Here is a 22169-nt window from a genome sequence, read left to right on the forward strand (position 1 = left end):
TATATAGGCAAAAAGAACATGCGCAGATCGCAGCAAACAAGAATACACATCAGCTTAGCGTGGCAACCAATTATCAAAAAAATCTATTTCCGATTGAAACAACCTAATGGAGGTATCTCTAACACAGTCTTCGCCTTTATTTTTTATGTGATAAGCCTCCATCAGTTCACGTGCAGTCTGGTCATGGCTTTTCCCCAGAATCTTTATCTCCTCAAAAAGAGGTGCACAGCGACAGGCATTGCAGTGCGCAGGTAAGTGCGCACTGCAATGGCGCACTTATTCTAACGGGGGAGCCGGGACTGGCTCCCCCGTTAGAATATCAGTGGAAATGTGAGCCACGGTATCGCGTGCTACGTCGCCCAGGTTTTCCACCAAGCCTGCCGGTATCGCGTCCAGTACCTGGGCGGTCTATCCGAGCAAGCGCGTGGTCCAGCGCGAGTCGGGCCACCTGCCATTCGCAGTCGTATAGAACCGCGTTACCGCTGTCTCTGGTGGATATAGCGTAGTGCCCTTCGGTTGCAGTGAGCAGCGCAGGGTCGTACAGCTGCACCATGTGCCGGGTGAGATGTTCTGGGATGTTGTTGTTTCCACCTGTTGTTTCCTCTCGTGTTGACACGTACGCCCAGAACTTTCTGCTTCCTTGGCGCCCAGCAGTTGTGATGGGCCTCAGCTGCGCGTGGTCGTGTGTCGCGACTTTGCACTGTATCCCCCGCTGCATGGTGTACTTGCAGGTCAAGTAATCGTTGGTCCCATAGATGTGGTTACACGATGATGGGGAGTGCTGCTGTCACTTCGGCGCGGTGCTGACGGTTGGCCACGCGACGCGCGTCCCGTACCGCCCTCACCTCCCCGTCCCACCAGCCGCTGCGTCGCACACCGCTATGGTGAACACCGCCTAGCGAGTTGGAGCGGATCTCGTAGGTATGCATGATGAGCCGCAGTCCCCCACCATATTGTTCGCGGTTCCTTGGCGGCGCAACCTGCAGACGAAAAGTAGCGCCATCTCCTCCTCCTGCACCAGCGTTCACTCCCTCTTCTATGGACCGTGGCTTTCTCTATGCCGTGCTGAACTAGCAGACGCTTTCCGAATCAAACGCTGCCACTACGTAACACGCGCGCTTTTGAAGTCGTATTAACGCGATAGCGTTAAGGAGCTCGTGTCGCAGAAAAGCCGGTGTCGTCGGCGTCGGTGTCCGCGGCGTTGGCCGTGAGCGATAAATCACGGCAGGCACTTCATAAATAAAAAGCAACTTCCAGGATGGGCTGGGTGGGAATCGAACCAGGGTCTCCGGAGTGTGAGACGGAGACGTTACCACTGAACCACGAGTTCGATGCTTCAAAGCGGTACAAAAGCGCCTCTAGTGAACGCGGTGTTGCCTTAGAAACGAGCTGTTTCTAAGGCTCAGGCGTGCGTCGCTTGCTCAGGCGCACATTTCGTTGTCGCGCCGAACGCTGCGTTGCTCGACGCTCACCGCGTCCGATGCGGGGCGCGTAGTCGCTGCGCCGTAGCCCATTGTCTTACGCCCCTTGGCGGGTCGACGGGAACGCTGTCGCGTTCCACTCTTGAAGGCGAAGCTTAATCGTCCTCCAATTTTTTTATCGGAATTTTACTACGTTATAGTATGAGTGGCCGCCGAAACATCAAGAGAGGACGCCTGAATGACGTTGGGCTTGGTTGGCTCTACTATTAGCGGTGAGAAATTGAGCCACGCCATGCGAGACCTCGGCGTTGCTTGATTTACCGTCGTCGCCTCCGCACTTCAGCAGCTTCAGTACCCCTTCGGCCAGCGGCCGACATACACATTGTGACTAGGCTGCGAGAGCGCATTATCGACCAGCAGTATATATGTAGTTTTCTTAGAGTTTTCACTGACTAGCAAGCTGCCGATCGATCGGCGGAAGCGGTCCGCCTATAATGCGGCACGTGTGGCATCGCTCGCTTGAAGGGTACCTTACCAACTCTACGCATTCTTTTTGTCTCTTTTTGTGGAATTGAGAAGCGCGACAGCAGTCATCTCACAGATGTGTGCAAGGCTGCTATTGCGAATCATATCGTCGTTTGCATGTGTTGCGCGCGGGCGCGAGAAATTCTGCGCTGCGTATTCTATCTAATAGCTTATCAAAATGAACGCAAGATAGAAACGTTGAGTTAACCTCTAAATTTGTCCTGGCCACAGAAAGCCACGCAGGAATTAGTTTACTCTAGAATCGAGGGCCTTGCAATGTTGATAGCGGTACCAGCAGTGTTTCCGAGGGATTTTTCGTTTACGGATAACTGATTGAATGCACCCGCAACACGCGATATGTCATTTCGCCAAGATGTACTTACGGCATGCGCACCAGTTCTACACTGTTTCTACATTTAGTCACATAGAACTCAAAAGCGAAGGAGCAATGTCTCCCGAATGAGTTCGTCTTCCCGCAGGTAAGAGGCCCTTTTTGCCTACGTACCGTCACGGCTTCGCAACGCACGGCGATACACTCAAAAGCTGTTTTACCATACATTCAGGCCGAACAATGACAACACCATGGAATTCATGACTGAGTCGACAAAAAGCACGTGCGTTTGGATACGACTTGAATGAAGTCTGGTACGAAAGTTGCAAATAGACGCAGCGCGAACACGCACTACTTAGGAGAGCGAAAAACTAACGAAGCCGCATACAGCAAGTGTCAGCTTGTGAGATTAACTATGAGCGAAGAATCGCTCGCTTACCTCACAGAGCCGTGACCATTGCGTTGGGTTTAAATCAGCCCGGCTGGTCCCTTGAAGCCTTACCTTTCCCCAGGCCTCGTCTTGCTTGACAGATGGGATCCGGAAGCAGTGTTGCCAGGTTGGACAAAGTCGCGTAGCCTAAAGCTAGAGAAATTGTAGCCGAAATGTAGCGGAACTCAAAAAAGAGCAAGAATAATTGTAGCCAAATATAGCCATTTTTATTTGCAATTTTATTTGTATTATATATGTGCGTCTGCCTTGCCATGTGCACTTTAACGTATTGCATGTGTGGCCTCCCCCCCAGGGTTGCACTTGCACACTTTGCAGTACGTCATCTCAGAAGAGTCGTTACTTACGTGTACACTTGATGGTGAATCCAGTCTATAGATAAAAAAAAAGTCACGTTTAGCACAAAATGTGCGGTTCACCTAAGATAGACCTTGATTATACCGTATGTCAAGGCTAAATCGGACCAAGACTATTTTTGCTGCGACCTCGTTGGGCAAACTTGTGAATTTTCCTCTATTATTGATTTCCTCATTATCTAATACTGGGCGCACCGAGTGCGCGTGCGCGCCTCGCGGACGGACGGACGGGTGCTTTGAGCGTCCCCTCTGGAAAGGGGCGGTCGGTTGCGCCGCCAAGCTGTTGTTATTATATTGCCTTATGTCCTACCCTACGTTAAAAAAAAAGAGAAAAAAAATAGCACGAAGAATTCCCATAACCAAACTTTCTGAGCCCCTATCGGCAACTTAGTTTTTGTATGCCTCCGTCGTTTCCCTATTTTTCTTCCGCCAATCGCCTCTTACTAATCGCGCGCACAAGAGCAGCGCCCTCACTAGGCGCTTCAAAGTACTTCATCCGCGACCTGCAAGACTACGTCCGCGTATACGCCCGTCGCGCGCCTGCGGTGTGATCGTGGATGCTACGCGTCGCTCCCAGGCGCACGGCTGACAATGGGCCTCTTCGATTTTCGTACTTCTGGCAGCCTGCTGGCAGCCAGATGGCAGCCAGCTAGTTCCGGTTCTGAATTCACGTGGACTGAGATCCCACGACAACCCGAACCTGCCCGAAGTTTGCAAAATCGAACGCAGCCACAGCTGACCAAATGTAAACATGCTACTAGCATGGCAGCGCCCGGCGAGGCCGGCGCACGCTCGGCGTTGTCGGCCCATTTATGCGTTGCCAGCTTGAAAATATATAGCTGCATTCAGGAGTATGATCACTTTCGTGCGACTCGGCGCAGGACGCGCACTGGGCCAACCTCACCTTGGACAGCCCAACCTCCGACGCGTCCGATGACAAGACGCGAAATCGCGCGTAAGTGATTGTATACTCAAAAGCGATAGCTCAAGAATCCCTGCTCGCAGCGATCACGTCACCCACCGGCAACATTGATGAGTTGGCGTTGTGTCATCACTTCACAGGACACGAAAAAGGAGGATATCGGGTGCATCTCATACGCATAAAATTTTGTGCCGACCTGCTTGGGCTCCGATTTCGGAAAGTTTGTTGTGGCTGATGGTGCTTCTCATTTTGACGCTAAGGAGCTGGGGACGCGGCTAGCGCATGAAAATACACGCCGCCTGTGACCAGCGAAACGTTTCACACGAAAAACAACGTTGGTCGCGACCGTGAGAGCAATAAGCCAATGTACGTGTGCCTATTACTCAACCAGTGCAGTCTTAGATCAACGGCCTGCCGTTCGAACACATATCGGTTTCGAGCTGACACCCAAGCATACGACTGAGAGACGGAGCGAACACGGGCCAGCTGCAAAGCCTTCGCTAACTGTAGAAAAGGAGATATCTCCGCATACATACGCGAGATATGCGAAAAGGAACGATACCAGAGAAAGACGAACCCAAAATGTACGGCAATATGTGTATGAGCGTCTACAACTTCCGTGGAACACGATGCAGATAACATGCACGCAAGAGAGCGCGGAGCGCTGATCAGCGCCGCGAAGAAGCCTTCAGGGGACACACACACACAAGCTTCAAACGGTTCACTAAGCCCACAAAATTCCCGGGAAGAAAGCAAAGAGGCCCGCGCTATACTCTTTTCGCGACACACCACTGCTCGTATCGCACCGCTTTGCAATGCGGAACGGAGTGTTAGCACTTAAAAAGATAACGCTAGAAGTAAGGAAATCCGAAGATGACCGTAAACAGTTGGCTGAGCGAGGTAAATTTAAGTCATCAAGCGCCCGCGTTGCAATCCGTGAAGTCCCCGCACAGATGGTGGCGAGCGCCCCTCGCCTGTTTTAGTCGTCTGCTAGCCAGACTAAAATCATCCTGGCTGGTTCTGGCAGACTGCGGGTAGCCAGAACCGTCCAGCCCGAGCAAAACGAACGCCAGGCGGAAGTGCGTGGTGCGGTAGACGGAGCAACCCGAGAAAAACGAAGATGCTCAATAGCGTCCTGCAGATGCTTGCTCGTAACAGCAACTAACATTTAAGTCACTGTCTTGTCACTTTATCACCGTCACTATATAGTGCACCGAGAAGAAACATTCTTTTTACCTCTTTCGAGAGCGCTGCTGTGGCGCGCTCACTTCTTTTTTTTTATTCAGGTTTCCTTACAGGTTCCGCAGAAGGGCAGCTGATTGGGCGAGTTGGTGTTGCATGGTAACAATAAAATTCAAACAGCGCTAAACGACGGGACCAGAATGAGGAGGAGACAAACATGGTCCTGTCGTTTAGCGCTGTTTGAATTTTATTGTTACTGGTTCCGTCAGGAACATTGAGTAAAGGGGGCGATAGAATCAAACACAAATTTAACAGAAGCAACGCAGTATCAAACAATACAATTAGGTTACATAGTACAAATAAAAAGAAGCTTAACATGACACTATAGTTCCAAAAGGTTATGGTTTGCAAAGGCGCAATAACGCAAGAATGTAAAATACACAAGGGATGGAGACAGCATGGTCAATGCGCAGGCAATAAGCGCACGGCAACAACTGGTACGGTAAAAAAATAAAAAAATGGTGACAATACACCCCCACATAATCGCAACGAAACATGGTACAGTATTTAAGATTATAAAGCTGATACACTTGATTGCGGAACGATGCGTGATCGGTTACTGAAACGATTTCGTTGGGAAGATCATTCCATAATGTTGTGGCTCTTGGCAGTATCGATGAGTTGAATGCTTGCGTGTGGCCATAGATGCGTTTGAAAGAGCGTTGGTTGTTTAATCGATTGGACATGCGCATGCGGGATTTGAGGGGTAGAGGTGAAAGATGAGCGCAGTTTATACACTTGTGTAGCAAACAAACGATAGCAACAGAACGACGGATGTCTAAGGATTCGAGAGTATTATCAGTTTTTATTTGAGTTATGCTGGAGATGGCGCCTGTATTTCTGAGAGATGAAACGAGCAGCATGGTTTTGTATCACTTCGATCATGGAAATGAGGTATTTTTGATGAGGGGACCAGATTGATGATGCAAACTCGAGCTGAGGGCGGGCGTGTTAGGTAGGTAAGTTTACGGACATTGGTCAGGCAGTTTCGTAAATTATGACGTATGTAACCCTAAGTTCTGGCAGCCTTGGCGCAATGGTGGTGATGTGCAAGGCCCAGGGAAGACCATGTGTTAGATGCACGCCCAGGTACTTATATGATAGAACTTGGGATACAAGTATACTATCTAACGCATTTGTAAAGTTTGAATTATTGCGTTTGCGACTGAAGGTTATGAGCCTGCATTTGGTAGTGCGCGCTAGCATGTTATATTCTTGCTCTGCCTGTGCGTGAGCCCATCTCCTGTGCCAGCGTTGGAGGCGATAGTCGCGCGGCTACAGGGCCCACCTCCTAGTGCAAGGTGCAATTGAAATAAAGTCCAATGGTAAAGTCCAGGTAAAGTGTGCAGATGGTGTCGTCTTTGGTAGTGTCGGGTTCACGCAATCTGAGAGATATATACCAGGCAGCACCGGCAGCATAGGTTATGAGTGAGGCAGACAGACAGACAAATAACTTTACTAATGGTCCTGAGGAACAGCGTTAGGGTACCTCCCTTTTCAGGGAGTCCCCGTAGCCGTCGCGGGCCGCACCCACGTCGGGGTAGGAAGACTGTGGTCCTCCGCCCTGTCGCAGGCCCTCTGGACAGCCCGTAGTTGATCTGAGAGGTCGCCGCTTTTAAGGGCTGCCTCCCAGTCGGTTAGAGTGGTTAGCGATGAGCTGCGTAACGCCGGGCATTGCCAGAGCATATGGGATAAGGAGCAGTACGCCTCCCCACAGTCTGGACAGTGGGGTTCTACATTAGGCGCAAAGTGACTGAATCGGCCCCTGGAGGGGAACGACCCCGTATGTAGCATGCGAAATACCGACGATTGTGGTCTATTAAGTTTAGGGTGTGGTAGCGGAAAGGCCAGTCGAGCGAGTTGGTAATGTGCCAAGATTTCATGGAAGGTGAGAAGTGAATCCCTGTACAGTCCTAAGTCGCCGTCCGTGAGTCCACCTGAACTGCCGCGGTGTGTAAGACCTCGCGCACAGTCATGGGCCAACTCATTAGCGTTAACAACCTCAGAGTGCACATTGATTCCCATATGGGCCGGGAACCATTTGATGCTGTGAAAACCAGCAGCCCCCTCTCTGCCGAGGATGGCCGCCGCCTCCTTTGAGATCGAGCCGGAGGCGAAAGCTCGGGCTGCAGACCTGGAGTCTGTAAATATATTTGGACGTAGAGGGTCCTTCAGCGCTATAGCTATAGCACCCTGCTCGGCTACTGTTGCAGAAACCTTCCGCACGGATGCTGAGTTAATGAGAGTGCCGTTGGGGTCAACCGAAACTACAGCATAGTGATCAGAGCGCTCGTACTGGGCGGCGTCAACAAAACATGCCAGATTCGGAGTGGCCGCAGCCGCTTTTAACAGGGAACGAGCCCTGGCTACCCGGCGCCCTACATTGTATTGAGGGTGGACGTTACGTGGCATGGGATCTACCTTGAACGAATCTCGGACCATGGGTGATAGGGTCACATTGCGCTCCGTCATTTCATGGTGACCGCATACAACTGATTCGAGGATACGTCTCCCCGCTCGCGATGATGAGAGTCGTATTATTTGGGCCACTCGTTGAGCCTCGATTACCTCTGATAGGGTATTATGCATGTCTAGTTGCATGAGACGCGCGGTGCTGGTAGAGAGTGGTAAACCCAGCACGCGCTTGATGCTTTTGCGCCTGATGGCGTCGATTTTGGCCTTATCCCGTTTAGACCAGCGCAACGCGGAGGCTACATAGTTAACGTGGCTCATCAGAAACGCGTGGTAAAGTCTGAGGAGATTGCTCTCGCTTAAACCCCCTCTGCGGTTCGAGACCCTGAGGATAAGCCGAAGCATATTCTCCGTCTCGGAGGTAATGCGGGCTATAGTCTGTGAGTTGCCCCCACGAGATTCCAGCAAGAGTCCGAGGACCCTGATGGTATCCACTCTGTGGATTTGTTGTCCGTCCCTCGTATAAAGGGCTATGGCAACTTGATCTAAGGGTGTGGAGCACCTAACCCCCCGTCGGGTGGGCCTATACAATAGGAGTTCGGACTTGGTTGGTGACAGATTCAGGCCCGTGTCTAGTAGGAAGTGTTCTGTGATGTCGAGCGCCTCTTGGAGCGCACTCTCAACTGCAGCGTCAGACCTTCCCATGCACCACACGGTAATATCATCCGCGTAGAGGGCGTGACCCGTTCCTCTTACTGTGGCCAGTCTGTCTGAAAGGCCCTTTATGGCGATGTTAAACAGTAGAGGAGAGATGACCGCCCCTTGCGGGGTGCCTCTCGCTCCCAATGTGAATTCCTTGGATTTGATTTGCCCTATTTTGACAGTGGCCTTTCGATCCCTCAGGAAGGAGCTAACGTACGCATGGAATAGTGGCCCCAGGCCCAGGTCCGAGATGGCGTCTAGCACGAACCGGTGCGAGATGTTATCAAAAGCCTTGGACAAGTCTAGAGCAAGGATGCCCCGAGTGTCTCTAGTGTCGTCATCAATGATTTGCCTCTTTATAAGTAACATGACGTCCTGTGTGGATAGTGCCGGCCGAAAGCCGACCATGTTGTGAGGGAATAACTCATTAGTTTCTATGTGCCTAGATATACGGTTGTGAATGGCATGTTCGGCCACGTTACCCACGCAGGACGTAAGCGAGATGGGTCGCATGTTCTCCGGCGCAAGAGGTTTGCCTGGTTTCGGGATGAGCACCACTGAGGCTGTTTTCCAGGAGTCGGGGACGAGGCCCATTTCCCAAATTTTATTGACCTCCCCGGTGAGCAGTGCAACTGATTGTTCATCCAAGTTGCGGAGGAGCTTATTGGAGATGCCATCCGGGCCCGGTGCAGAGCGACCGTTGAGCGTTTGGAGCACCTCCCAGATTTCGGATTCCATGAAGGGGGCGTCGAGCTCCCCCACCGCTCCCCCTCGGTAACGAGGATAATCCCCGTCATCAGAGGGGCCCAGCGGGAGATACTTTTCGGCCAACTCTTGAAGGAGGACGTGCTCAGATACACCCGCCGCCTTTTGATTATATACTATGCGATCGATGGCTAGTCTCTGATTGTTTTTGCTTTGCGAATCGTCGAGTAAGTGTTTGAGCAGGTTCCATTTGCCACCCGTTCTCATCTGCCCATCAACCGAGGAGCACACCTCATTCCATTGTTGCTTGGACAGTTCGATGGAATGAGTTTCTATTGTACGATAGAGCTCCGCAATTTTCTTGCGAAGTCGGCGGTGGAGTCTGTGCGTTCTCCAGCGTCGCAGGATGGAGTTTTTGGCTTCTAGGAGGTGCGCAAGGCGCGCGTCCATCCGATTTACATTTAGGTCGGTCTTAACCACCTTGGTCGCAGCTTGTACGTCCTTCTGTAGTCTTGTGAACAGACTATCGAGTTTATCGTAGTCGGTCTGGTCCGCCTTCCGCATTTTCCGGAAGGCATCCCAGTCCGTCACTTTAAATTCCCTGGTAGGGGCTGTGCTAATTGTTAGGGTAATCTCCACAATGAAGTGGTCGCTACCCAGGTTTTCTTGCAAGTTTTGCCATCCTGCTCCGGAGGCGTTCCTGACGAACGCCAGGTCCGGAGTGGTGTCTCGGACTACCGACGTGCCGGTTAGCGTCGGCTGTTGAGAATCCGTAATCAATTCCAGTGAGCAGTCAGCAACTGCCTGGACAAGGAGATTGCCCTTGGTGGATTGGCGGGGGTATACCGAGGCAGTGTGGGGTGCATTGAAGTCACCCGCTATCACTATGGGGGCTGCCTTGCTCAGGGCCACCGCCTTTGTCATGATTGTGGCGAATGCCTGCCGTTGATCAGACGGCGAGCTGTATATGTTCAAAAGGAAGACACTGCTCTTAAGCCAATTGTTAGGGATAATTTCGACCATAATGATTTCCGCCAATTGATAATTTGTGTACTTGAAAGGAGCACTTCCGTGCGACCAAGGTTGCTAAACCCGGCTTTCCTTCCTCCCGTATCGATACAACCCGGTATCCCGGGAAGGTGGGCGCGTCATCGAGAGTTTCCTGTAACAGAATTACGTGTGGTTTGACCGCCTGTGCCGAAATGAATTGCTGCAGCGGAGCTTTGCGCCGTTGGAAACTGGCACAGTTCCACTGCCACACAACCAACTTATTGGGATTGACCGCCATGTTAATTGCCTTGGATTGGCCATTCCACCATCTTGTTGACGGGGACGGTGCTTAACTGCGGGTAAAGGTGCCCGACGGGGCTCCCTCGAAGGCTGTCTAGCTGTAGCTAACGCGGCCTGTGCACTTTCCAGGGACGCCATCCTTTTGAGGAGGACAGTCACGCTTTAAGCGAGCTGCTGAATTGCCCGCTGCATACTTTCTAAGTCTTTGTTATTGGACTCGGTCTCCATAGAGTCAGCGTCCCCCTCTGGCGGCGCGGCCCTACGTTTACCCGAGCGCGCCTGTGGCTCCCCTGAGGGGGGCACCTGTTGCTTCTCGACTTGCGAGGGGCACGACTTACGGATCAACTCAAAGTCAGCCCTCATCTGCTGCATTTCTGCTTTGAGTCGAGCGTTCTCTTGCATGAGTTGAGCGACTCTGGGATCTACATTATGCTCCGGAAATGCTACCTGCGTTACCTTTGAAGCCGGCGTCGTCTGCTTCGGCTTGACACGATCGACCCAGGTAGGCGTTTCCTGGATCCGAACCCGGGAGGTAGAGCGCCCTCGGGAACGAGAGCGCCCTCTGGAGAGGCTGCGTTGTCGACCAGAAGGCGTGACGGAGCGCTCCCTCCTGGGGGCTATTGCCGCGCTGGAGCCATGTGGTCGGTTCTCCTCGGCCAGCTGTTGCTGCTGGTGCTTGTTCTTGGCGTGCCTACGGCGTCGTCGGCGTCTGCGTACGACGTATGGGACTTGAAAGCGCTGCTTACACGTTTTGCCCGCCGTAAGATGCGGGCCTCCGCAGAGGGCGCACTTCGGCGAACACTGGTGGTCATCGGGCGGGGAGGTTAGTCCGCAGCCCCGGCAATTCTCATTGATGGGGTTGGGGCAGACGTCCGCACGATGTCCCAAGCCGCCACACGCGTAGCACACCTCAGTTTGGCGTTTGTAGAGCGTGCAGCGCAGAAGGCTGACGCCGCACATGACATAGTTAGGCACTTTCATGCCGGCGAAGAGGACGACCAATGTGGTGGTGTTCTTAATTCGTTTGACTTCCAGAGCCTTCGGGTTACGATGGTTGACGATCATGCGCTGGAGTTGGGCCTCGCTGATGTCGGCGTCGACACCTCGTATGACCCCTTCGCAGCTGTTGTCTGGGGCCGCGATGTACGCGGCCACTTTGTATAGTCCTTCGCTTATGCGGATTTGCTGGATCCCTGCATAAGCGGTGGCGTTCTTCTCCGGGGTGGAGACGACGAGAACACTCTGAGTGAAATTAGGGCAGATTACGTCGCCCTCAGTTTCTGTGGGGGCTAGTGCAGCCGCCATGGCCAAGGCTTGAACCAGCTTGATTTGGCTTATCTTCTTGACGTCGAGCCCGCCCCTTGGGCGGACAATAATTCGTATGTGCTCCCTAGGTAGTCTGGGGAGCCTCGACGAGGCTGCGAGGCGTTGCAGCACGCCTTGCGGGGCAGCCGTGCGGCAGCCACCCTTCGAACCCACGTTGGGTTTCTTGCTCGTTGAAACTGGCGTTTCTTGCTTAGCTTTCTTGTTCTTGCCCAACGCTGTCGTCCAGCCTGGGCTGTTGGCTTCTTCGGAGGAGATTTCCTCTCCTACCACCATTTCTACTTCGGGCATGATGCCCCTCTTCGCCGGGTTAGGCCTAAGCCTACCCGCGCCTAGCGTCGTCGCGGCGCGGTCGACACAGAAAGTTCCACAACTTCCGCGCGAGGGCCACTCACCGAAGGAAGTTCTCAGAAGAAACCGTGTCGAATGGCGTGCATTTCAGCGGCAGGTGGCACAAAAAGCAGACCGAAAATATTTACGAAAGCGGGAGCCGATCTTTCCACGTCCGCACTAGTCGGCGCCTTCTTCTTCTCTGAGTGAGGCACAGCCACAATGATACCAGAGTGCCAAATTGCAACCTGCCACAAGCATTCGTAGATGCCCGGGACTGTAGAAGTCGGAGCTCCAAAAGTAGACCGTCTGTGGCAGCTCGGGACTTGCGTGGAGATAGCACAAGTGTTGGTCACTCATGTTGTTGACGTACAAGTGATTCTGTAGCTGAAGAAACGAGATGGCAGAGTTGCTCCTGCAAAACTTCGGTAGGCCATGCATCCGCGGAAGGTGTGAGCACAACATCGGAAGGCTTGCCTGCTGCTGCTGCTGCTGCTGCTGTTTGCAGTAGAATCTCGAATGCCGATAGCATCAGGGTTGCAGTGGTCACTGAATGCATCACGAAGGTTGTGCTTGTGGCGTTGCCGTGCCAGCGAGAGTAAAATTTGCGCCTTGTGGAGCCGGTGGCTGAGCCTCTGAATTGGTGATGAGTGAGGTGCCCCGAGTGGAAAGTGGGCAGCAGCTTGTGCGAACGTCGAAGGAAGGAGAGCGACGAGCTGTAGAGCAGCCGAAAGCACTTGCGTTTGGCCCAGTGGATTCCTTGGAAAGAGTCGTTGAGCAGCTGCCTTTGAGCTGGGGAGGAGGCTTACAGACCAAGTAGAGGTTTGACGCTAGGGTGGGCGCATGCTGACGACCGGCACGGGTGGACGCAGGTGATGTGGGACGACAAGACGCAGAATGACATGATAGATGGCGAGAGCTGTTATGATGGAGCACCGGCTGGAGGAGAGTGAACGCTCGAGCTGACATAGTGAGCAAGGACGGCTGCCCGCAAGTCCTTGTAGAAGTCGGAGCAGGGGCTGAGAGCCAGACCCTGCAACGCAGCCGGAGCCTGAAACCTTGTTGAAAAGTAAATGGCTGTTTAGCTGGATGAACCAGATGCCAGACATGTCAGTGTGGAATTCCAGGGCACCCTACAAACGCAGGACGTCTGCCGAACCGTACGAGGCCACGTCAATACTCGCCTTGGTAAAGTCGGTGCGCTGATGCTGGCATGGCAGGACTCGGTCGTCCTGGTCACCAAGTTGTGGAAAGGCTGGGCTCGGTCATCCGTGTCATCAATTTGTGGGAGGCGGAGCGAAGAATTAGCCGCCGTAGCCACTGTTTTTTTAAGCCAGCCAGCCATGGTGCCACGGGATCTCGGAGCCGGCTGACACCGCAGCTGCTTTGGTCAAGTGCGCTAGCCTGTTCTACTGTCGCGCTACCTGCATGTGAGCTCATCCTTTTCACCTGCGTTAAAGGTGACAGTTGCGTCGCTACGAGATATTAGACATGTTTACTGTTTGAACATCTCTGAATTGCATGAGCTATTAAATACACCCATCACGCAAGTGCCGAACCCTTCCGCTAAGTCTATTTGGCAGGATTCCTTTGTCCTGTAAATGTTCATGTTTTCCCTGTCCATTATACAGCTGTATCCTGCTACTTCTACTTGCTTAGATGCCGACGCCAAACTTGGAGGAAGAAGCGAAGAGGCTAGATCCACACTAATTGACTTTGATCTGATAAAATTCTTAGGATTATCAGCATTCAAAATTAGCTCTCATTACAAACCACATTTAAACTCTTGTGAGAAGCCCTCAATAAAAAACAAAGCTTATACTTTCTGATGAGCCTACCTTGTGCATTTTCATTCCTTAAAAATTTGTCTACTTTTATCTTCAACATTAAGCGAGCAGGGTTTTTCAACTCATGGTCAAAATAATTTACACAAGAACTAAAATTCATGCTAGCTTGTGCTGTCTAGTCCAAATTTCAGCTTTTCTGTGTTGTATGTCATCTTGCTTTTGTGTTCTACTTGGCGCTTAAGATACCCGATAGACAATTTATACACAAACAAACCATTTCTATTACAGAGTCTTCAACTTTATATGCAAAAGTACTACCATTGCAGACAGAAAACACTGAAATATAGTACGAAATTCTGAGAATTGTTTTCTGCGCAAGTAATTTGGTTGGCTTTGGGCAAGGTTCTAAAAATGTTGCATAATTCAGTTTCCTAAAGTCAGTTTTTCCGTAATACAGCCATTGTCACAGGACATGTGTGTTCCTTAATTACACATGCGCACACCTACTGTCACCTGTCATTGTACAAATACCGACGCATGTAATAACTGTACTGGCAGCCATTCAAAGCTGTTTCTGTGGAGATTTAAGGCCCATGTTCTGGGGTGAAAAGTGTGGCCCTAGCTGTAAGAAAGTAGCATTTTGTTTATCGAGCCAAAGTTTATAGTGTTCATGTTCTTTAAGTGTTTATTATTTCTAGAATATTAGCTACATCCTTGCAAGGTGGTTGAAATAAGAGCTCACATTGCCACAGCCATGTCCAATGTAGCTCTGATGGCCTGCTAGTACAATTAATAGGTATATTGGTGCTTTTACTGACAAGAGACGGCAGGTGCACACACGTATCATTAAGGAACACATTATATGTCCCGTGACAGTGACCCCTTTCCACTTTTATAACATGCTTCACCGCTGTACATTGCGCATATTTCACTGCATAACAACACTGTATTGTGGCGAAGCTAATTTTAGGAAACGGAATTATGCAACACTTTTGGGAACCTTACATGGCTTCATTCTGTAGAGGCGCTATGAAAAGGCACGCTGCTCTATCTTCGCAGCATACAATCTGTGTCATAGAAAAACAAATGTTTGTTATATTTATTCGCAAAATATTCATGCAACATCAGCCAAAATATAACGTGCCGTTTTACTTGTGGCACTGCTGCCAGTAAGTCTGAGTGACTGAGTGGGTCTGAGTAGTCTGGCACTGAAAATTGCCCGTTGATAATATTTGCATTCCGTTAAGATCAGTTTTCAGAGTTCGAGATCAGTTAAGATCAGGGTTACGAACTGGATTCCAAGAGAAGGGAAGCGTAGCAGGGGACGGCAGAAAGTTAGGTGGGCGGATGAGATTAAGAAGTTTGCAGGGACAACATGGCCACAATTAGTAAATGACAGGGGTAGTTGGAGAAGTATGGGAGAGGCCTTTGCCCTGCATTGGGCGTAACCAGGCTGATTATGATGATGATGATCATCATCATCATGGCTATGATGATGATGATGATCAGTTTTTGCCTTTACTAGGATGCAAATGAAAAAATTTATTGTTACGTAGCAGTTAGCATGACCTTTAATATGCCCCGAAGACATGGTGGACCAATCACACTGAAGGCAAAAATCAATTTTAAGATGGGTCCCCACAAGAGCCGAAGATGAAGAGCACGATGTGATGATGATCATGTGCAGATGATGAAGTGTCTAAGAAATAGCCACATTATAATTATTTGTGTCAACAGAAGAATTATATGCAACCTCTAGATACCTGATATTTTGTTATGAAATTGTAGAAGTTGGCAGGTATGTATTATGACATTCAAGCAGAAAACATTCATTTTGTCATTAAAGAAGGTCATGTATGCATTCACTTTTTCATCTTCCCTCTTGTGCTTGGGCCTTCATTGGTCTACATTGTGTAGCAGGTAAAATGATGAGAAATATAAATGAAAACAAAGAAAATCCTAGCCTGCTAACATACGCCTACTCAGTACACTATTGACACGTCCTGATCTATTAAGCGGGCTCATCTGTCAATTCAGGCACAGAAGCAGGTAACTATAACTTTCCTTCTTGAGCCAAAACATACACAACCATGCTTACATAAGAAATAACTTTCAGGAGGCCAATTATTGACACGCATTGCAGATAGTACTATGGATCAAGCATGGAGCTGACCGCAATGCCCTCGAACTCTTCCCAACATACATCTATTGTCTAGCATCCTGGGCCAACCATCTGGCCATGCTTTGAAGCTGCTGTCAGGTTTCGAACCAAGCCCAATCGCTTTCTGGCTTTGTTCTCCTCCTCGCCTTGCCATTTCCCCCCTCATTTATGTTTGTCATATTGATACAGATATCTGATGATTTTTCATTTGTGTGTAGTTTGGGAAAAATCGATTTCAAATGAAACAAGCCACTGAGCAATTTTTATGGCCTAATTTTTTTGCGCTCATTGATTATGCAGACCTACCTGCACGGCTGCATGTATACGGCAACTGAGTTCTCGTCAGATGTTACATGAATTTATTTAATTAATAAACTTCATATACATTTCTGCATGTCTGCAGCACAGACCAATTGCGACTGCTACTATGTTGAGCTGCATGGCTGTTCACAGCATCATTACGGAATAAAATCTGCCAGTCTTTACTTAATAAACAGTCAACATAATGAATAACTGAATAATTTTTGTATATTCTTCGAAATTTAAGTACTTTCTGGCTTGCACTGTCATGTTCATATAAGTTTGGCAGGCCTAAAAATCGCAACAGACCATATCTAACTATGTAGAGTGATTTTTAGCCATTACATATTCACTGCGTTTGCCTGCTTTCCACATGGCTACCAATAATCAGTAGATATGATGCAGGTTCTTTATATTTGGAATTGGTGACTTACCCAAAATCTCACAGTACCCACTCGGCGACGTTGCGCGGAACCGCCACCCGCCCGCGCCTTCGTGGCGCTGCAGTAGCGCCCAGCTTCACTTCCTCACTAGACGTATAGAGGCTAGATATACTAGCCGGCTACCCGGGCGGGCCAGACGCGTCGCGGTAAAGAGGAGACCAATCCTCAAGTCACGTCGTTGCAAAAGTCACGTGACCATATGGGCTAGGCACTTAGGTACTTCTCTGCATAAAATATAGGGAACGCCTAGGTACAGCTGGTACTCTTAAATATTCGAAAACATCCCTAAAGTCGTGGCCTTGACTGGATACGAGCCTGGCTTTGACTTCTGCCCTTTGCAAGATGCGCAAACGGAGCAGCGCAAGTATGGCGCGAGGAGCGCAGCAAAAAAGTTTTCAGACATGAATGTTCCGTCGTTCCATTCGACTCGCCAGCACGTTGGTTTTTTATTCTATGACACCACTGTGAAACAGGTCACGGCGTTGTACAAGTTCAGAAATTGTGCATCTTTGTGCACCTTTGTGCGGCGGTGCACTAGCAAAAACGGCGCAATGATTTTTCGTTTCGAAATGTCTTCAACCCACGTTTGGTGGCAACGAGTTGTTTAAACAGCGAGCAGGTGTTGTGCAGTGAGCAGTTTAAATTGCCTTCATGTGTGTGTGGAATTACGCGCGTTGGTAAGCGCCTTCGTATGCCTTCTGTTTATTCCCTCTCTTAGCGATGTTTGCTTTCGATGTCTGTGTCGTCCTAAAGCACATTTTCCATGTGGACTGTTTGTATGTCATGTAGATTGGCGACAGACGATGTCGCGCGTCTTCGTGTTCGTGGCGCTGCAGTAGCGCCCAGCTTCACTTCCTCACTAGACGTATAGAGGCTAGATATACTAGCCGGCTACCCGGGCGGGCCAGACGCGTCGCGGTAAAGAGGAGACCGATCCTCAAGTCACGTCGTTGCAAAAGTCACGTGACCATATGGGCTAGGCACTTAGGTACTTCTCTGCATAAAATATAGGGAACGCCTAGGTACAGCTGGTACTCTTAAATATTCGAAAACATCCCTAAAGTCGTGGCCTTGACTGGATACGAGCCTGGCTTGCGACTTGCGATGGTTGCGATGTTTATCGGTGTTCTCAAAGCAGCATTTAAATTCGGTCTCGTCAACCGCGCGTGACTCCCAGTGAAATATGTATACGTAAGGTAATCACAGCTACGCATGCGAACCCATATGTTTCAGCTTTTCACGCGTTATCATATGAATTATACCGGCTTCACACGGCAACTTTCTAACACGATAGAGCTCGATAATTTTTTGCATAAAGACTGAACACCGCAGTTCTATTACACGCTAAGTTTTACCACACGCTCATACCACTGTGCTTGTGGTTAGCGTTTTGTATGTCTAATTGGAATTGCATTCAGGCGTTTTGTGCCCACGCTGCTTAATTAACTAGTAATCCACATTGCTCTGTATAGGCCATCACCAAATTATATACGATGCTTTATGGAGAGGTGCAAGCATTTATTGAATTAAAAGAAACAATTTATTGAGGCCAATACTTCAGATATGTTGTGAATTTTTATAGGAAATTCCGGCTATCATTGTCATAGGATACTTGGGAGTCAATAAACTTCTTCTGACCAATGTTTATGAATGACATATCTTATTTAATGGTTTGCCTGACATTTGTTGCAGAAAGTGCCTGCTCTATTTGCTTTATAACCTTGACCTCCCGAGTGTGGCTGCTGGCAATAATGGACACAGAACTCTGTGCACCTTTTTTTTTAATTTGGCCTGCTGTTTCATCAGCTTTCTACAGCATGTGGAAGCACTTCTTCCCGCATGTCTCTTCATTCCCATGGTAAAAATACTGAAGAGCCATAATTTCAAATTGTCTCAAAGCTATAAGCACGCCACTTCCTCCTTTGACTATGCCAAATATTACTGGTGTATTCCTGCAAGTATGTTGGGAGAACACCTCTACTGCTACTTTGCTGTACCACACTCTGCTGGCAGGTGTACTAGGATATCATTTGTTTGCTGCTGTTTTGTTGTTGTGTTCCAATCAAAAACAGTTAACTTTTTGATGTTGGGTTACATGGAATAGTGTAGATCTCACAGCTCCAATGGTTGGTACAAACATGGGCCATCCATGACCCATCAAGCACTTTGCAGGCATATTCACACAGTGTCTGTATTGAATAAACGAATGTTCGCATAATTTTTGCTCAGCGACAGCTTCAAGCGATTTGTAATCGAATGTAACATGAATATTTTTGTCTGCACTTATATTTCACAATGCTGTTGCTTCGGCACCATAACAATTACCAGCATGTTCAGTTCTGTACAGGGAGAGTAACCCACATCACAGTGGATGTGTTAAGCAAAACCCTGTACGTTTGATTAGGCACATCATGGTAAGAATGCTTTCAGACTGCTTTCAGAAGTATTAAAAATATTTGAGTGTCTATTTTAAAAGATTAAGTTGATTAGATGAATAACTTTTTAAAATAACTTATTGAAATCAATTTAGGGATGGTTGCCTACAAGCCATATCTATCTTTTTCATTTTTCCTGTGTTAAAACAGGAAAATTACAGTTGGCCCCGTCATCATTAAGAAAAATGATGCACTATTACATGGTAGTATGGTTTATATTAGGGTTGTGGCTTGGACTAGTTGGTTCATGGTGCGAAAGTAGGGTAACAGCGCAAAATTGATGGAACACAAGATGAAGAAAGGACGAACACGGCAAACATGGCTTATGTGCTTGATAAACATGTATTTATGTCTTTTATTGGGAGATGTGGCACTTCCGTTCTAAAAAAGTAAACTACTTGAATTTAAGGTTATAAGATCAGCATGAGATTACAGGTGTGATGCTGGTCGCTGCAGTTGCACTGCTGAAGGGCTGAGTGTTAAAGTACTTATGTTCCATGATTTGTGTCCTCCTTGGTGTTCAAAATTAATCAGATGCCCTCCCCACTACAGCCATATTTTCCGACAAGAATTGTTATTGGAAAACGTTGCGCTTTTTTAGACAATCACAAGGAAGGGAGACAGGACAGGCGCAAACCGCTGATACTTGGTATGATGAAGGGAGAACACAAAAGGAAGAGCCCGATGTAGAAGAAATGAAGTTTAGCAGAATGCATTGTTGGGCAAGTTGGTTCATTGTAATTGGAAAACGTTGGTTGCGCTTTTTAGACAATCACAAGGGAGGGAGACAGGACAGGCGCAAACTGCTGATACTTGGTATGATGAAGGGAGAACACAAAAGGAAGAGCCCGATGTAGAAGAAATGAAGTTTAGCAGAATGCATTGTTGGGCAAGTTGGTTCATTGTAATTGGAAAACGTTGGTTGCGCTTTTTAGACAATCACAAGGAAGGGAGACAGGACAGGCGCAAACCGCTGATACTTGGTATGATGAAGGGAGAACACAAAAGGAAGAGCCCGATGTAGAAGAAATGAAGTTTAGCAGAATGCATTGTTGGGCAAGTTGGTTCATTGTAATTGGAAAACGTTGGTTGCGATTTTTAGACAATCACAAGGAAGGGAGACAGGACAGGCGCAAACCGCTGATACTTGGTATGATGAAGGGAGAACACAAAAGAAAGAGCCCGATGTAGAAGAAACGAAGTTTAGCAGAATGCATTGTTGGGCAAGTTGGTTCATTTTGGTTCATTTGTTGGGCAAGTTGGTCAAACCAACTTGCCCAACAATGCATTCTGCTAAACTTCATTTCTTCTACATCGGGCTCTTCCTTTTGTGTTCTCCCTTCATCATACCAAGTATCAGCGGTTTGAGCCTGTCCTGTCTCCCTTCTTTGTGATTGTCTAAAAAGCGCAACCAACGTTTTCCAATTACAATGAACCAACTAGCCCAACAATGCATTCTGCTAAACTTCATTTCTTCTACATCGGGCTCTTCCTTTTGTGTTCTCCCTTCATCATACCAAGTATCAGCGGTTTGAGCCTGTCCTGTCTCCCTTCCTTGTGATTGTCTAAAAAGCGCAACCAACGTTTTCCAATTACAATGAACCAACTTGCCCAACAATGCATTCTGCTAAACTTCATTTCTTCTACATCGGGCTCTTCCTTTTGTGTTCTCCCTTCATCATACCAAGTATCAGCGGTTTGCGCCTGTCCTGTCTCCCTTCCTTGTGATTGTCTAAAAAGCGCAACCAACGTTTTCCAATTACAATGAACCAACTTGCCCAACAATACATTCTGCTAAAGAATTGTTAGAGGGAACTATAGTGCTGCGATGAGAACATTGAGCAGTACATGTTGTAGGGTTTCTCACCCGTGCTCTTGGGACAAAGGAACGACAACACAGTAGTGCAAACAATCACAAGGGCATTTATTGCACCTTTCATAAATCAATGCCTGCTAGCCGAGTTGCTATGCACATAACATGCCGATGGGCGCGCGACAAATCTAGAAGTCCGACTCACCGCGACCGGAAAACGAGCGAATATGTTCGTCCCATGCTGGATCCCAACGCCAGGTCGTTCGCGTATTCGGTCACGCCAACGGTTGTGCGTTCGAAGGCGGCCACGCGAGGCGGTCTCGCAGAAGCATGGGCCGCCGCGCGCGCGCGGGACGTCCACGCCGTGTGCCGACCCGCCGGGGAAGAGACAGCCCGACCTCCCCTGCGCCCCCAAGTCACCCTGCCGTGAGGTGGCGTTAGCAACGCAACACTCGTGCCATCTCTCGCACTGCGCCCCAACCACATTGACCGCCGCGGGCATCACGCAGGCCACGCGGCGAAGCCGGATTACAGGAGACGCGCCATGCGGGAAAAACATATCAGGGGACGCGCGAGAGTCGCGCATCCCCACAATGTATTTGTCTAGTGTTTGTGCTTGTGGCTTTAAATAGTCTTGTGGTGTTGCTTATCGCAGTTTCTAAATGTCCACACAATCATACTTTCTAAACACCGCTAGCTAATACGTCTTTGTTCAAATGCATAACCATTGTAGTCGTATTTATAAAGCAATGTTTTGTTGAGTATGATCAACTCGTCAAGTCACAAAGCCATTTGAAGTCAGAAGGACAAAGTTTACGCAAATCTATGTACTACCAGTCGTTACACTCATTCCCATTCTGGCTGAACTGCCATACTTGCAGCTTCCAGAGACAATAGTGTCAGAGTTCTCTGTAGACATTTCTGTAGGAAACTTTGTGACTACAGTGCCCATCATAACCCCCGTGTTAACTTGAAACGATTGGCTCCATAATTTATTTTTAGAGCTTAAGAGGTTTCAGAAGTAGCTCAGTGGACTCTGTGAAGTAATGTGCATAACTAAAAAAAGAAATACAAGAAGTAATCAAATTGTATACAAGATGAGTAGCATGCACACCACAGTTGTTATTCAGAGGTGCACCAGCGTTCAGGATTCTTTGTTTTAATGTAGCTTGCACTATTTGGTTTATATATGATTTAGGGACCTCATACTAATATCTTCAGAA

At 48.8% G+C, this 22169-nt stretch overlaps 1 protein-coding gene across 1 annotated transcript; it reads right to left on the reverse strand.

Annotated features, from left to right (window-relative positions):
* Window positions 1–761: 761 nt before the first annotated feature.
* LOC142573872 (uncharacterized) lies at window positions 762–9988 on the reverse strand. Its single transcript, XM_075683088.1, has 2 exons — window positions 8846–9988; window positions 762–980 (listed from the first exon to the last, which is right to left on the reverse strand). Exons 1-2 carry the CDS (start codon window positions 9986–9988, stop codon window positions 762–764), a joined length of 1362 nt encoding a protein of 453 aa, XP_075539203.1.
* Between the last annotated feature and the right edge of the window lie 12181 nt (window positions 9989–22169).

Source organism: Dermacentor variabilis, chromosome 3, assembly GCF_050947875.1.
Source record: "Dermacentor variabilis isolate Ectoservices chromosome 3, ASM5094787v1, whole genome shotgun sequence".
Lineage (NCBI taxonomy): Eukaryota > Metazoa > Arthropoda > Arachnida > Ixodida > Ixodidae > Dermacentor > Dermacentor variabilis.

Coding starts and splice junctions, on each gene's coding strand:
- LOC142573872 (XM_075683088.1), bottom strand. CDS start 9,988: ATGACAAAGGCGGTGGCCCTGAGCAAGGCAGCCCCCATAGTGATAGCG. Junction 981..8,845: donor CCATCTCGCTTACGTCCTGC/GTGGGTAACGTG, acceptor TTTCGTCTGCAG/GTTGCGCCGCCAAGGAACCG.